A 16,603-nucleotide genomic window follows, 5' to 3' on the forward strand; every position below is an offset into this window, starting at 1 on the left:
CCTATATATTGACTATTTGATCTTTCTCTGCTCTAATAGGCGGTTATTCCTCACGAAATTGGGTAAATAAAAGCTATGAATATATAATATTATGACAGTGAAATAATGCTACTTTCTCACGAAAAATAGCGGCTATAATGAAAAAAATAATTTGACGAGGACGGATTTTGAGCAGGAACGTTCGCAAATGTGTCTTTGTAACTAAGACCTGTACTAAAACGAAACATCAGATCTATTAAAAATGAGTGTTAGTTAAGTTATATTTTTATCATCTACTTTATTCATTCGGGAAATAAATATTTACTTTAGTATCTAGTCTTTATAATTGTCATCTGGCGGCCTAGCATTAATGTGTGATGGTTTCAAAAGAAGCAAAGCCATAGAGATGGCTATCGTCAGAGTATGATAATATTAGTTAATCGGGTTTATATAGCAATTTGGGAGTCCAACATTTTAGCTCTATTAGCAGATATTGATTTTTACAGCGACACTAACATTTTATATACAATGTAATTTACAAATATGGTGACGTGACATAATTAAAATATATATTTCTTACGTAGAGACATTATATACTAGCAATAAAGCGGCCTTGCAAATCGTTGCGAGAGTGCATTTTATACAAATAAGTATAGAGATATAGAAGCCGCGTAAGGTACCCTAAGATTTTGCGAAATTATGACGCATAAGAGACCTATCAGACAGAGAGCGGTCACGCGTTCAAGCGTTCTGCGTTCGCATTTTGCATTCGAGCGGTCAGCAAATCTGAAGCGATCAGAATGCCCCCGGTGTGAGTATCTCTATATAACGTAATACAACACAAAGAACGCAAAACTGACTGCTTGAACGCTTGACCGCGTTACCGCTCTCTGTCTGATAGGTCCCTAATATTAATTTTGTTGTTTTATGAACCAACAGAAATAGAATAAAGGAATAATGTTTTTCCTCCTGTATTTAACATAATAATTATTGACTTATTCATGAAACTCTACATTAAAAGCTTTGATTTTATTGTGGACAGTATTCATGACTTACAAGTTTTAATCTTGTTACATTGTATCAGTAGGTACCATGTAAGTAAATATATAATTTAATATTCTTTGATGTGTAGGTGTCCAACTTAATTTATTAAAAATATAATATCTGATTATTAAGCATATTTTTAATAGTAAACTTTTGAACTACCAAATCGATGTGTGCCTAAAAAAATAGGAAAACTATTTTACAGAACAAGCTCTCAGCTGTTCATAAATGATTTTTGAAAATGTTTAACTTAACTTTAAATTGCTTTAAAAATCAAGAAAAGAAGAATAGTAAAGGAAAATGATATGAAAAACTAAGATATATATATACATATCCATTGTAAGATTTAAAATAAATAAAGCAATTTATCACATTTCACAACCAGGAAAAAAATAGCCAACATTAAATTAACGAAATTCTCTTCTAGTGATAATAATAGGTGGGCGAAAAAGTCTTATCGCATTATATTGTATGAACTTGTCATAAAATTTCTTGGGCTATAGCAATTGTATCTGGCTGATTTTGATATCACTAAAAAGTTTTAATTTTACAGAAGACAAATTCAAATTAGGTAAGGGCGGATTCGACCAAACTGGAGTAAAATTTTACTCGAGTATAACTGTCTCCTAATCTAAGAGTAAGCTGGTTTTGCGTTTTTCCAACTACTAATCCAAGAATGAGGTAATTACACGGGAGTAAATATTTACACGGGCTATTTTGGTGGAGTAAATATTTAACTGAGAATAGTTGCACAACAGGGTTCAACTGTCACGGTCGGTGTCATTGTGAACTATAATTGACATTTTATTTCATACTCTTTGAGTAACTTGGTAAAATGCAAACGATTATACCCTAAAGTAAATTAAAGGAGTAAAATTATTCTCATGATAGTTATACTCGTGTAACTTCAAGTTTGGTCGAATCGGGCCTAAATGTGAGATAAGAAGAATATTAAATTATATACAGAAGACAATTCCAAATTCAAATTAGGTAAATATGAGATGTTCATTTGTTATTCTTATTGTTAAAACGAGTGATTCTAATGAAGAAAATCGATACATTTTTAAAAAAATTATTACAAAAAAGGAAAAAATGCAACACAAACAAAGTTTTTTCATCAGAAGCCCTAAAATTTTTATAGCAATGGGATCATATCCCAACCAACAAGATGGCAAAAAGTTATCGAACAAAATGGCACCTATATACTTTAGTCAATTGTAAATAAACTTTATAAAAAAACCTTTTGAATTTTTATATAAAATGCGAAGACACTTTTTCCCCAACCTAATATATTATAATATTAATGATAACCTTTAAAATTATTTAAGGCCAGTTTCGCCACTTTCTGATAAAGTGCCTAATAGGCTATTCACAACTTTTTCTCTATACTTGATCTGTCAAGTTAATTGGTGGCTAGCCTTAACAGGAAGTGGTAAAACAGGCCCTTAGAGATTTTAAATGAACAAAGTTTCTGAAATATACAGAAAATCGGAGCCACGAAAAACAAAGCAAGCTTAGATAGAAATAAAAATATAATGCATGTTTTAGAATGTCATCTTTTAGCGAAATATACTTTTCGATGAGTGTAATTTTTAAAATGATTGTAATGAATGTATTATATGACTAATAATTGTTTTGAATATCAGCTACAACTCGGACGCTATCAGTTTCAATGTCCGCAGGTAAAGTAAATGGCAGATTAGACTAGACTTTAATTCAATGCAATGTTGTATAATTCTCTGTTCAGTATAAATATATGATTGTATACCTAGGGGAAGCTTCACTCGTAATTGAATAATTATTTTAGCACTTATTTTAATTCATCGCGAGCTACGTATAAAGCACTGCGACGAGTCGCGCCCTATAAATTCATATTTATGGAATGAATTTAAAAAATTGGTGTAAATTTTATTGACATTGATATGGTCGTATAGTCCTTTAAAGCTGCGTATAACCTTAAGACGGTAGCTCTATGCGCTTACGGTGTGCATTGAACATATGTCCATCTTCCAATTTTCACATTTAAATCTGTGAGCAACTTTTCATTGCGCTGGAATACTAGTTTTACAATGGGTGATAACTATTGTAGGCAGACTGCTGGGTCTGTCTATTGTAAAATTATTATATCGTTGACTTTGACGTTAACAGATTGAAACTCAATAATGGGATATGGACGTACCGTCAACGCACACCCGTACGTACAATCGCCGAACGTACGTCCCGACGATCGTGAATATGATTATGACATGACCAAAAAAATCGATTTGAAAGGGATCTCGCCCATTGAGTCCAATCACAGCACTACAATCAGTCTCAGTAAACTAGCGGGGGGCGGGGCGGGAGTCCGATCACGGCACTATATCGTCCATCACTAGCATCACTAGTCGTCCGGGTAGAGCACTAGCGGGGGCGGGAGTCCGATCACAGCACTATCGCACATCACTAGTAGAGCGTGTCGTCCGGGTACAGCACTAGCGGGGGCCCTCAGGAGGGGGGCGGAGGCGGCGGCGCGGGGAGGAGCGTCTCGCGCGAGGCCCGCAGGTTGGGGAGCGAGCGGGCCGCGCGCCGCGCCTCCAGGGCCAGCAGCGACTGTATATCAGCCTCGAGCGGGTCTACGCTGATGTGGTACACGCCGCCCTTGAACAACACATGAAAATGAAATGAAAAATCGGCCAAGTGCGTGTCTTGCCACGCGCAATATAGGGTTCCGTAGTGACGCTAATTTTTGATTGGTCAATGACAGCACATTTATATAACGTGTTTTACACTACTTAACAACATAATCTCAGTTACGTTCAAAGGAAGTTGAACGAAAAGTTTCTTTATACTTCGCCGAATATATTTTTTTAGTTGATCGACTATTACTCAATAGCTTATTAAGTCGGCTAAGAAGCTGTGATAGTTTTCCTTTTAAATTCAGCATATTTCCTACTTTTGTTAATTTTTTCACATTTCTAGAAGCAACCGTTTAGCTGGTAGAAGGGGGGACACTGGACTCTAACGATTTTTCCACTCTAAAATTTGATATTTCACAAATAGATCCCTAAATCTTAAAATAAAAAATGGTCTATGAATACTCGTAATATTTTTAATAAACCTATCCAACGACACCCCACACGGTGACATGGGGCGAAAAAAATATTCATCCCCGCTTGATGTGTAGTACATAGAATTAGAACGTTAAAAAAGGCATTCCATACAATCGTCAGCGCGAAAATGTGTCACCCTCGAAATGAGTGAGCTCACTCATCTGAGAGCAGTGTGCCTTAGGACGCGGTAACAGCCGGACGTGTTTATTTTATTAATTACCGCGTTGTTTTTCGCTACATTTCGCTCCAGAATGCCGTCATGTGTCTTCCGACAGTGCAGTAACAAAACGAGGAATACAAATAAAGCCAAAGGTGTAATATTTCACACATAATTACTAAGATTTTATTAATATTTAAATTATTGTCTTCCATTTTAAGAGAAAAATCAAAGCGAAGCGTAAAATGAGCGAAAGAGAAAGTAGTATAAAATTACTGTAAGACAAAAAAGGACGACAATATTTTCTCGATACACATTTTGCATGCAAAAACATTGCAACAGTTTTGACGGCATACGTCGTATCTAAGTATGTTGATATCGTTGGTGTAGTATTTAAAGGTCCAATAAAAAAAAATAAGATTTTAAATATCTACCATTTTGTCGGCACCATTCATATTGCATTCATGCCGAATTACAGCTTTATAGGTCATATTATAGTCTCTGAGCAAAACCGCGGACAGACAGACAGACAGACGGACGGACAGACCAAAACTAATAAGGGTTCCTTGTTGACTACGGAATCCTAATGAAAAAATATTTATTCAATAGCATATTTTATATACAGGTGACTCCCGTACCCCACTTTTTCTAATATCAAACAAATATCATCAGTTCAATAGTCACTATTACCAGTACATTGATTTCAAAGAAGTAAAATTACTTTTAGTTATGTTTATTTCGTCAGGTTTTACAATGCTAGAATAATGGAGTGTTAAACGGCGAGCTTGCTGATATTATTTGAAGACCATGCGCTATAAGATTACGTTAAACACCAAAGCTTAATGAGTTCATTAATATTTAACATGAAACTTACCATTACCAACGTTTAAGGTAAGTACTTACACAAGATAATATGCGCTGTGTGTGGCGGACGGATAAATCCTTCTTCCCATTCATGCTTTCCAACATTAAGCCTACGACTTACATTGTAAATCAAGTCCAGGATCAAATATTTATAATGTCAAGAAGAATCTTTACGTCGTATGTCGCGTTAACCTAACTTTTAAAATTTTCGTATGTAGAGTAGATTGGGGCGAGAACTCATGACTTGATTACACCAACATTTTTTTTTTATTAAATAAGGGGCCAAACGAGCAAACGGGTCACCTGATGGTAAGCAACTACCGTCGCCCATGGACACTTGCAACATAAGAAGAGCTGCAGGTGCGTTGCTGGCCTTTTAAGAGGGTATACGCTCTTTTCTTGAAGGTTTGCAGGTCGTATCGGTCCGGAAATACTGCTGGTGAAAGTTCATTCCAGAGTTTTACAGTGCGCGGCAGAAAGTTACGCGAAAAACGCACTGTGGAAGACTGCCACTCATCAAGGTGATGAGGATGGTATGTTTTTCGCGTGGGACGATAGCGAAAAGTTGCAGGTGGTATGATTCCGAACAATTCCTCAGAGCACTCCCCGTGATACAACCGATAGAGGATGCAGAGTGAAGCTACATGTCGGCGTAATTCCAGGGGGTCCAAGCTGTTTGAAACACTATGGCAGTCAACAATTCGAGCAGCCCTTCGTTGGATACGACCCAGAGGGAGCAGTTGGTATTTTGGTGCCCCTACCTGGGCATATGGAATATTGTTCTCATCTCTGGAGATGAGAACAATATTCCATATGAGGCCGAACCTGCGCCTTGTAGAGTTGTAGGCGTTGGTCCGGACTGAAGTACTGTCTCGCTCTGTTAAGAACACCAAGCTTCTTCGAGGCTAATTTGGCCTTACCCTCAAGATGATATCGGAACTGGACTTCGCTCGATATGTTGACGCCAAGTATCTCAATGCTAGGGGAGATGGTTAAAGATGTGCCCTCGAAACGAGGATAAACGACCATTGGTGACTTTTTAGTGGTGAACGCGCAGACTTGTGTCTTGGCGGGGTTGAATTGGACTAAGTTACGTCTACCCCATTCAGAGACCTTCTCCAATGAATTCTCCACCTTAGACACAAGTTCGTTTCGACTCTCAGTGACATTTTGCCGAGAAATATTAGGGGAGCCGGTATATATAGCATCACCTGTACTATCATCCGCATAGCAATGAATACAATCAAACATGTGACAGATAAACATAACACTGTTTATCTGTCACATGTTATTTTTAAAACTATTAATACGTTTACCTTTATAAATGCGAAAGTGTGTCAGTGTGTCTGTCTGTCTGTTACCTCTTCACGCCCAAAACGCTAAACCGATTTTGCTGAAATTTGGCAAGGAGATACTTTGAGTCCCGGGAAAGGACATAGGATACTTTTCATCCCGGAAAAATTTACGGTTCCCGCGCGATAAACGAGTTTTGGCGCAACGGAGTTGCGGCTTTATCTAATGTATAGTAAGGAATTTGTAATTCGTAATTCATACTATCTTGGCCAAAACAACATTGATGCTCGAAACTTGAAGCTCCAACTTTCTCATAAAAGTATGAATGGCTAACTTTCTAAGGGTCTGTTTCACCACTTCCTGATAAGTGACAAATAGGATATCCACCGATTAACTTGACAGATCAAGTATGGAGAGTCTGTCAAAAAAATGTGAATAGCCTATTTGAATAAACACACTAATTTATCAGAAAGAGGTAAAACAGGCCCTCATCGCCGTACTCAGAGACATTTAATTACAATTAACCTTGAATTTAACGAAGAGTTTGACAGATAATGTATGGGGCTTATGTCAAAATTTTGAATTAATTACAATTAAGTAAATAATGTTCCACTCTGAGTGCGGCAGTAAGTATTATAATATATAAGGTATGTATCACCTCGGTGTGCTGCGCGTCGTCGACCGCTGCGGTGTCGGAGTGTCGGCGGGGCGCGGGTGCGGGGGGCGGGGCGAGGGGCGCGGCGAGGGGCGCGGCGAGGGGCGGGGCGAGGGCGGAGGGGCGGCGCGGGTTGGCGCGGTACGTCTCGAAGCCGCCGCTCTCGTCCTCCTCGTGGTACGCGGCCGGCGGGGGCGGGGGCTCGATGTTCGCCACCACCTGCAAAAACATCGAGTGTGAAAAAAATGTGAACTAAGGGCCATTCCACACGACGTTTTTTTTTACGCTCGTTTGTATCGATACAAGCGCAAGTTGAACGCTCAGCAAACGCAAGGAAGCCAGGACAGGAACGCAAGGACACGTTTTAACCTTTACACGATACTATTTTTGTACCACGCCATTTTTACACACTATTTTTGTGCTACTTTTTCGAACGCAACTATAGGACGTGCTGTAAGCGCGAACCTCTATCGCGTTTATATCGCGTTCGTGTCGAGTTGTGTTACGATCGGCGCCGCTTTTGACCACAGTAAAGCGCGTTTCAATAGCGTTCAACTTGCTTCTGTATTGATACAAACGTGTGTTACAAGCGCGCTTCATTAGCGTTTTTGAGCCTGCTGCCAGAAATATCAAAGCACGCTAGCCCCGCCTACACGGGGTGTGTAGGCTGTGCTATCCTCCAATCGTGATAATATTATAATGATAGATGATTGTGTTTGTGAACAATATCGCGTAACAACGGTTACCGCATTATAGCACGAAAGTAAAGGTCGTAAGTCCAAAAAATGTTTTTGATGATTACTTAAAAATAAATACAATACTAACTAATATTTCCTTTAGCCATTATTTTATAAAATTCCTCCGTGGTCTAGTGGTTAAGAGCGTGGCTCTCGACTCGGAGGTCTTGGGTTCGATTCCCGTTTTGGAAACATGTTATTTCCAAGTTTGGTTAGGACAGTGCACGCTGATCACCTGATTGTCTGACAAGTAAGATGATCCATGCGTCGCATGGGCATGTAAAAAGTCGCTCCTGCGCCTAATCTCTCGCCAGTCGTGTCGGTCTTCCGTCCCACTGGGTTATGTGAGTGAAGGAATAGAGAGTGCACTCTTGTGTACTGGCAGTGCTCAAGTGTGTGCGCAGTACAGTACTGCGCACACACTTGAGCACTATAAAATTACTCCTGCGTACCTGGCCTGGTTTCAATGAAACTGGCCACCGTCACCGAAATCGGTGTGGGGAGTATTATCATTATTATTATTTTATAAAGTGTGTGATTGTAATAGTGCAAGTTATTTAATGATAGTAAGTGTGTCAATAAGTGTAACAGATATTTGTTAAAAAGCCCAGAAAGATTCATAATTTCAAAAAATATAATATATCGAGTTAAAATATGTGAATCGTGTTTTCGGTTAGGCAAATATCAGATAAATATACAATGATTAAATAAATCTCAATTTCATTTAAGTGAATCGTCTTCCGGGATCGTAATACTTATTAGAAAACACAGAAAAATTTGGCAGCCCAGTGTTTTCTTGCGTTTGTATCGATACAAACGCGCGTTTCCTTTGCGTCAAAAAACGTGTAATATGTATCTGCCAAAACGCGCAGATGACGAGCGCCTCAGAAACGAGCGTCGTCAGTGCGCAAAAAAAACCTCGTATTTTTTTCGGATTTTGTAAAAAATTTACTGTGAATAAAATTATTTTGATTTGATTTGCAAGTCATTTTCCTGGTCCTAAGCTCCATTTATGCAAAAAAAAATACTTAATGTTAAAAAATGTTCATAAGCCACTTCAAGTATCCGCTTACGTCAATTACAAACCACAAATCCAAGCATATGTATAAATTAGGCATAGAGTGCGCCAAAATCAAAAGTGTATGTCTATTAAAATACCAGCAATAATTTGAGTACTTCGTCTTTTTCGTGCTATTGCTATTTATGTTAGCAAGAACGTACCTGTCCGCGCATACTCCGCTCCCTGCGCCTGCTGCGCGGTGGTGAACCCTGTATGGGGATCTTCTCCGGTGCGTTTTGTATTAACAGTATCCTAGAAAATGTTAAACATAGGCGTTAGGATATAGTCAGGTGGCAGTGCCACAAATTTCTCGAAGATACGTCAATATTGTAACAATCAGCTTTTTAAGTGCAACCACCACTGTATTATTCTTGTAACCTAATTGTAACCCACCTGACTATACTGTATACATCCATTAGTAGCTAAAATATAGGGAAACTGTATTAATCACAGAAATATATCACGATAGAACGGCTAAGCGGGTGAAGTACGCGTGTTTCAATCTTGCACTACAGTGCAAGATTCATTGAACGTTCATTCAATCAGCGAGCACGTCTCGACTTGATTACACCGGAGCGGTTGTGCAAAAATGCCTCATTGTGCAGTGCCTTATTGTAAAAACAGAAGTACGAAAGTGAATCGGTCAAAATGAGGTATTTCTTGCCACGGGTAAGTTATGTGTTTTAACTAAAAGCAAAGCAAAATTTGACACGAGCAAAGGACGCGCGTCACCGTTCTATCTTGATTTATTTCTGTGGTATTAACATTAATTCAATACTCAATGAGTACAAAATTATACTTATTTTATCATCTGTCTCGAACAAAATAGGTAATATAAGTTCATACTTGCTTAAACAGTATTAGAAAAATGAAAATGCAAATAAAAAAGATTTTTAATGATTTATACATATAATATTATGTCAGGGATGGCGACTGGCGAACCTATAGTATGCATGCCAAAAGTGGCAACCTACATACAATTTTGGACACACTACTGATCACAAAATTACTATAGTAATTATTCTACAAAAGCGCCAAGTTAGACTTGGGCTTTGGGCTTATATTTTTAAAAAGATGTCCGGATTACAAAGAAAAATATTATTTGATGGCGCGTAGCTATGACATCACAAGATTTCTTCAGAAAAATGGGGCATTGATAAGGAAAGGTTCGCCATCCCTGTTAAATTATGTATATTTTACTCAAACTTTACTAGCAAAAAAACGTCAAAATTTTAAAATCACCTATTATGAGCTCTCCATCTGTTGCACAAATGTAGATACTGCCGGCACTGTATATACATGAACACCGCGCCGCCGGTGAAGCCCACCGCCACTACGACAAGCTTCGTCCAGAATGGCCATGCTGAAAAACAAAATGTCTCAGTTTAGTTGTCATAGTCAGTACAGATTTGTCAGAAATGAGAGTTAACACAAGCAAACTCTCTTTTTTTACTATCAAAAAGTCATTTGTAAGTAAAATAAAGTTAACTTTAAAAGATAAATATGTTATTTATAATGTTTGTGTTTATACATGCTTGGCTCAGTCTGTTTTAGTAACTGTAGCACCTTTGTTGCAAACTAAGTACACACTTTTGTACTTGATTTGTGGATGATTAAAAAGTTATTTCTTTGTATCAATGCACTGTAATTGTACCTCAACCTACAAGACTTAATACAACACTATTTTACCTATAAGGCCCCTATTGACTTCTTCGACGGCTCGTTCGATGAGCACAAACAGCGACCACATGACGCACAGCGCTGCCACACAGTGGAACAGCACCGCGCAGCATAGACGCCGGCGCTCCACGCCAGACATTTCCAGCAAACGCCACTGAAACACATTATTGATAGGTGTCAAATGAGTTAACAAAAATATGGTATAGGCTAAGAGTAGGCCCTCAGGAAAGATGGATTGGCCTGGAGGAAACGGGGCACTATGGGAAAAAGACTTAGAAAAATGTTGACGAAAAAATGCAACCCCTTATGACCAATATTAATATACAAATTGATAGGGAGCGCCAAGGGAAGCAAAAGGCTCAAAAATGACAGGCCGGAATGTCACCCTTGTTATACTCCACTCGGGCTAACTTGTCGCTAGCGGTCGTTGACTCCCTGTCAAAAACTTGTCATTTTCCATATAAACCGCGATGGACAATGAAGTGTCAGATATTGTCAATCGTGGTTTTATATGGAAAATGACAAGTTTTTGACAGGGAGTCAATGACCGCTAGCGACAAGTTAGCCCGAGTGGAGTATAGTATGAATAAAATACTTAAAAAAAATTTACGAAAAAATTCAACCCCCTATGACCTCCTTTTTTAATATACTAATCGAAAGAGGACGCCAAGGGGAGTAAAAAAAGCTCAGATAAACTTTACTCAAAAATTAACCCCCGGCCAGATAGAGGCCGATATACGAACCTCGTTAGTATGGAGAAAATAATTATAAGTCAAAGGAGTTTATAAGAATTATAAGTCCTATTTCTGGGTGGTTCACAAAAAAATAACCATCTAACCTAACCCAATCAAGTCGTATTAGGACAAGCCTGTCTTTCGACAGGGGTTGGTTTTTGAGAAAAGTTTATCTGAGCTTTTTTGCTCTCCTTGGCGCCCCCTATCGATTGGTGTATTCAAAAGGTGTGGTTATAAGGGGTTAAAATTTTGACGCAAAAAATTTCTAAGCCTTTTTACCATAGTGCCCTGTTTCCTCCAGTCCAACCGGAGCATCAATTACAAAAAAGCTTCTCAAGAGGCGACTTCTGTGAGAAGTGAGAACTGCCTAAATCTAGTATCTACTAATCTTCAATCTACTACCATACGGGCGTAGCGAGGTACGGGCAGGGAGGGGCAGCCACCCCCCACTACAAGAGCGATATCATGTTTTGTATATAACACCCCCCCCCCCCCCATAGAATCCTGTTTACACCCATCTATACTAATATTATAAAGCGGAAAAGTTTGTTTGTTTGAACGCGCTAATCTCAGAAACTACAGGTCCAATTTGAAAAATTATTTCAGTTAGGTAGCCCATTTATCGAGGAAGACTATAATAGGCTATATTATCACGCTAAGACTAATAGGAGCAAAGAAACAGGAAAATATGGAAAAAAACCAGGAAATTTATTTGAAAGGGCTTATCTCATGAACTACTGGAGCAATTTTTAAAATTTTATTTGGCACAGATAAATAGTAGAACACAAGAAGGATCATATTGTGCAATTTTTTGTGGGCTGATTTGTCTGTGAAATTCCTAATTTACGCAGGCCAAGCCGCGTGATACGTCTAGTGCTACTATACAATTTACTAGCTATTGAAAGAATATAGAGGACTCACACGAAAAATATACAGAAACGATAAAAACAAAAAACAGGACAGTCCTTAAAAGTGGAATCTTCATCAACAGTGTGCTTTCAGTATATAAAGTTCCTGTTCCTATATAACAATCTAATTTTTTTTTTTTTTTTTATTTATTAAGCATAAGATACACAAACATTATATTTAAACCGAATGGTAGCACCATTAAACCCGACAAGGGTTTGTCTCGGTGCCATATTTGCATTAAACTACCGACTATCTGACAGCCTAATTAAATAAATCAATAAATTATTAGTTTAATACAAATTTACATTCTGTTCTGATTCAATATAGTCAATCTCCAAACTTATGCAGCTTCTTTATTGCAGAGCTCTTAATTGTAACTCTTAGATTATGTTTTTACACTTGTTACACTAAGGGCCTGTTTCACCACTTCCCGATAAGGCTATCCACCAATTAACTTGACAGATCAAGTATGAAGACATGGGCGTACCGAGGTGGGGGCAGGGGAGGGCACGCCCCCCCCCCCCCCACATATTATCTAGTACTTGTACTTTTATCTATAAAAATTAAAAATTAAGAAAACGAAAGTTTGCCATTTGTTTGCAAAACAATATTTTTACAACTAAAAATTAATTATTAATTTTTTATTCTTTAAAAATACCTAGCTTTTAAAAATCTTATTTGCCCCCCCCCCCCCCCCCCCCCTGGCCCAGAACCTGGGTACACCCATGTATGAATAATCTGTCAAAAAAGTTGTGAATAGCCTATTAGGCACTTTATCAGAAGTGGTTTTTTTCATGTTGTTATACTTTTAGGAGGACTAACACTCTCTTACACACAATGATACAAAATATGTATGTGATGTGTGTGTATTACATAAAAATATATTGTGACCCTACATTCGTTTGGTTTAAAATATGTTAAATATTCTAAGTATGTTTAGAATAAATTTGAACAGAAAACAATAAATGTAACATAAGCTTGTAACTAATCATTGCAAAAACTTACCTCACTAAATGGTTTTATTTTTGTGTGCATAATGAAATTAAATTTGCACAGTTCACATGATCTTGTTTCTGAAGCGGTCAACCATTGTTGTAGGCAGCTCTGATGAACATACTTTAGACTTCCTGTATAACATTACAAACTAAAATAGTAAATAGGGCATTAAAATATTTTGTTATGAATGAAAAAAAAAAATGTGTCAATGGAATCTTCTTTGTAAAAATGTATGTTTATAATTCTAAGCCTGTTAGTATCACCAGCCAGCTAAGTATCACCAGTACTGGGTCAATCCTGATAGTAATATCAAGAATTATGAATGTGATAAGAGTACAGTTTAGTGTTTTAATATTGTTATGATTGTATAATTGTAATTAAAAAGTACAATAGCCCAACAATAGATATAAACAGTCCTGAGTATATTTTAATACTTCAATTGTGGATTCCAGGAAATGCTTTTGTATTCTATTGTTGTTGCGATCACCAGTGCTCTTATGGGGCTTGAAGAATTAACCCATCAACTCCCAAGCTGTAAATAACATTAACACCATGTCCAGCTTGGTCATGATGGCTTATTGAGATACTTTGTTATTGTAAGATGGTCATAAAAAAATCTTAGTTTTATATTATAAGCAAGCACTTGGTAGATTTGTCCATTGTGACTTATCTACACACAACTATAAACTTTGTAGCAGTTAAAATATTATATAATAAGAATGAAGTAATGTAACTTTTTATCAGTCTGATCACTATTGCATAAACATTAACTGTACATATGGTCAGCATTTGAGTAACAAACATATTATTAGGAATTTAGAATCATAGCTGAAATGAGGCCTTACCAGAACAGTAGCATGGTGCAAGTAGCGGGTTGTGCACTTCACTTTCGCAGTGGCAGATGCGACAAATATCGCCACTGGAGTTGCTGCACGACGTGTGACTGCTGCCGGAGCCAGCGCGGACCGTCTCCCTGCCCCCGCCGCCCCATTCCCAACTCTCTATCTCCGATGAATTTTTCACGCTAATTTGCTGAATCGGCATTTTGATTGATGATCACTTTGGTCAGCAAATATCACTCATAATATGTAATTGCACACAATTGAATGTCATATTGACTGCAATATTATCGGGTATCGACAAACCAATGAACGGATTCGTATTGGTTTTACTAGTCACGATTTCGACTAAAGCGTCCAATTTGAAACTAATTATATACAGATTCATAAAATTCTTTACAAAAAATTACTTTATTTTACAGACATTTTTAAGAACTAAAACTTAAAATGAAAACATCAATATTCAATAGCAACTAGAGCTGTATTTTTTTTTTTTTTATTTATTGGGAGCTGGAAACGAGTCCTTTGCTCCAACTAGAGCTGTAGCAAACTCAGGGTGACCATATTTAAATTACAGATCCGGCCATACTTTGGTCAAAAAACTGCCAAAACCTGCCAAAGCCTGTAGTAAAAAATGCCCAAATACTGCCAACTTATTTACTGTTGTTTTAAGTATGAAAAAACCTATCTTATCATATTATAGACTATAGGAAAGAGCCTTGTATCGGTATATAAGAGTAAAAAGCGTATCAAGTTATAGGTAGTCTGTCAAAAAAGTGAAGAAATTAAAAAGTGGCAGCATCGTAGTGTCATCCTCTTCAAATGAATCTCAGAAAAATGGGATGACAGTGACAATACGATGTTGCTACTTTTTAATTTCTTCACTTTCTTGACGGACTATAGGTCCGACCTACTCGGTCATAACAAAGGAGTCTGGATCATCTTTTGCTTTGGAGATCCACGACGATAGTTTTGGATCTTGCTCCCGCGCTCTATACGCTCTTTCATATTTTCGCTTCATCACCACACCACTACTCCAGCTGTTAGTATAATGCCACCACCAGATAGTTGTTCGTATAAAGCCACCACCAATAATAACTATCACCCACGATACCAGTTACCACACAAGAGAAGTACAGTTCGACAAAGCTGTTTATGAACGTGGCGAGAAAAGGAACTAACGCTTAGATATTATCATACGTAAAAACGTAATTTTTGACAGTTCACCTTTACCAGCAGCGCCTATTGACATAACTGACATAATATTAATTTAAAGCCTTGTCGAACTGTACAGGGAAATACCCCGCAAAGAATCCAGGGTTGCCATTGTCGGAAATTTGAGATGCAATAATAAAATTAATTTTTGCATACCCCAATCCTGCCAAAACCTGCCAAGTTTTTAAAACGTCAACCGATCATGCCATAGGCCAAAATAAGACGTCAATCCTGCCAAAATGGCAGGAACCTGCCACGTATGGTCACCCTGAGCAAACCGTATGCTCAGCACAGATTAGGTTTAAATACATAGTGATGTGAATGTCACACCAAATGTCATACAGAGTAGAAACTAGAACCATAAGTATTCGTTACTGAGTAACGGGTACGCAAGTCGCCATCTATGATCTAGTACCAAGTAACAAAACGTTACTCATGATTCGAATGCGTTTCGTTACTCGCATTTTTTGTATTTACCATAAGTTTTTTAATTTAACTTGTTTTTTTAGGGTTCCATACCCAAAGGGTAAAAACGGGACTCTATTACTGAGACTTTAATGTCTGTCCGTCTGTCTGTCTGTCTCCAGGCTGTAACTCAAGAACGGTAATAGGCATGAGCATTAAGGTACTATATACTGGAGAGAGCCTTAAATAGGTGTATAAGCGTCAAAAGCGTGTAATGTTATGTCATACTTACTAGTAGATAACAAAAGAGTCGGTCTGCATATTTCATGTAATAAAAGTGTTAATAAAGGTTTTTAGTGAACATTTAATGCTACATATTGTTGAGTTTTGTGGTTCCGCTAAATAATGTATACTAATATTATAAATGCGAAAGTATCTCTGTCTTTTCTTTTTAAATTAAACTTTATATATTATGCCAAATTTTAAAGCTTATTTAGCCCCCCCAATTACACAACTTTACCCATAAACTATTTATCATTGATAGGTTTAAGGTTATGTCACTGTATATAATATAAAGTACTGACTTATTAAATAACGTAAAAAAGAAATAACAGTCGAAAAAAAAATCGAAACTTGAATGTATAATGATACCACCTCTTATAGAAAGATGTTGGGCAAGCGTTAGTGCGATGTAAGAGACGCACGGCGCCATCTAGTATGAATTTTTGGAACTAACTTAATTTGAACAAATTTTCGTATTTTCACCCCCTTACAACCCTTTTTTCCAGTAAAAAAGTAGCCTATGTCCTTTCTCAGGCTTTAGACTATCTGTATACAAAATTTCATTACAATCGGTTCGGTAGTTTTGGCGTGAAAGTGAGACAGACAGACAGACAGAGATACTTTCGCATTTATAATATTAGTATAGATAAGCACAAAATGGCCAC

General features: G+C 37.5%; 1 protein-coding gene across 1 annotated transcript; it reads right to left on the reverse strand.

Annotated features, from left to right (window-relative positions):
• Nucleotides 1–2,997: 2,997 nt before the first annotated feature.
• Nucleotides 2,998–14,452, reverse strand: LOC121730948 (E3 ubiquitin-protein ligase MARCHF8-like). The gene is made up of 7 exons (XM_042120192.1): nucleotides 14,043–14,452; nucleotides 13,207–13,328; nucleotides 10,568–10,712; nucleotides 10,121–10,241; nucleotides 9,040–9,130; nucleotides 7,085–7,300; nucleotides 2,998–3,660 (listed from the first exon to the last, which is right to left on the reverse strand). Exons 1-7 carry the CDS (start codon nucleotides 14,239–14,241, stop codon nucleotides 3,508–3,510), a joined length of 1,047 nt encoding a protein of 348 aa, XP_041976126.1. The 5' UTR covers nucleotides 14,242–14,452; the 3' UTR covers nucleotides 2,998–3,507.
• Nucleotides 14,453–16,603: the final 2,151 nt, after the last annotated feature.

Source organism: Aricia agestis, chromosome 10 (assembly GCF_905147365.1).
Source record: "Aricia agestis chromosome 10, ilAriAges1.1, whole genome shotgun sequence".
Lineage (NCBI taxonomy): Eukaryota > Metazoa > Arthropoda > Insecta > Lepidoptera > Lycaenidae > Aricia > Aricia agestis.

What these genes read in the sequence shown, in the direction of transcription:
- LOC121730948 (XM_042120192.1), bottom strand. Translation starts at nt 14,241, where the DNA reads ATGCCGATTCAGCAAATTAGCGTGAAAAATTCATCGGAGATAGAGAGT. An exon ending in AGTCAATAGGGGCCTTATAG is followed by an intron (nt 10,242 to 10,567) that starts GTAAAATAGTGT and finishes TTTGTTTTTCAG; the next exon opens with CATGGCCATTCTGGACGAAG. An exon ending in AGCGGAGTATGCGCGGACAG is followed by an intron (nt 7,301 to 9,039) that starts GTACGTTCTTGC and finishes ATGTTTTTGCAG; the next exon opens with GTGGTGGCGAACATCGAGCC.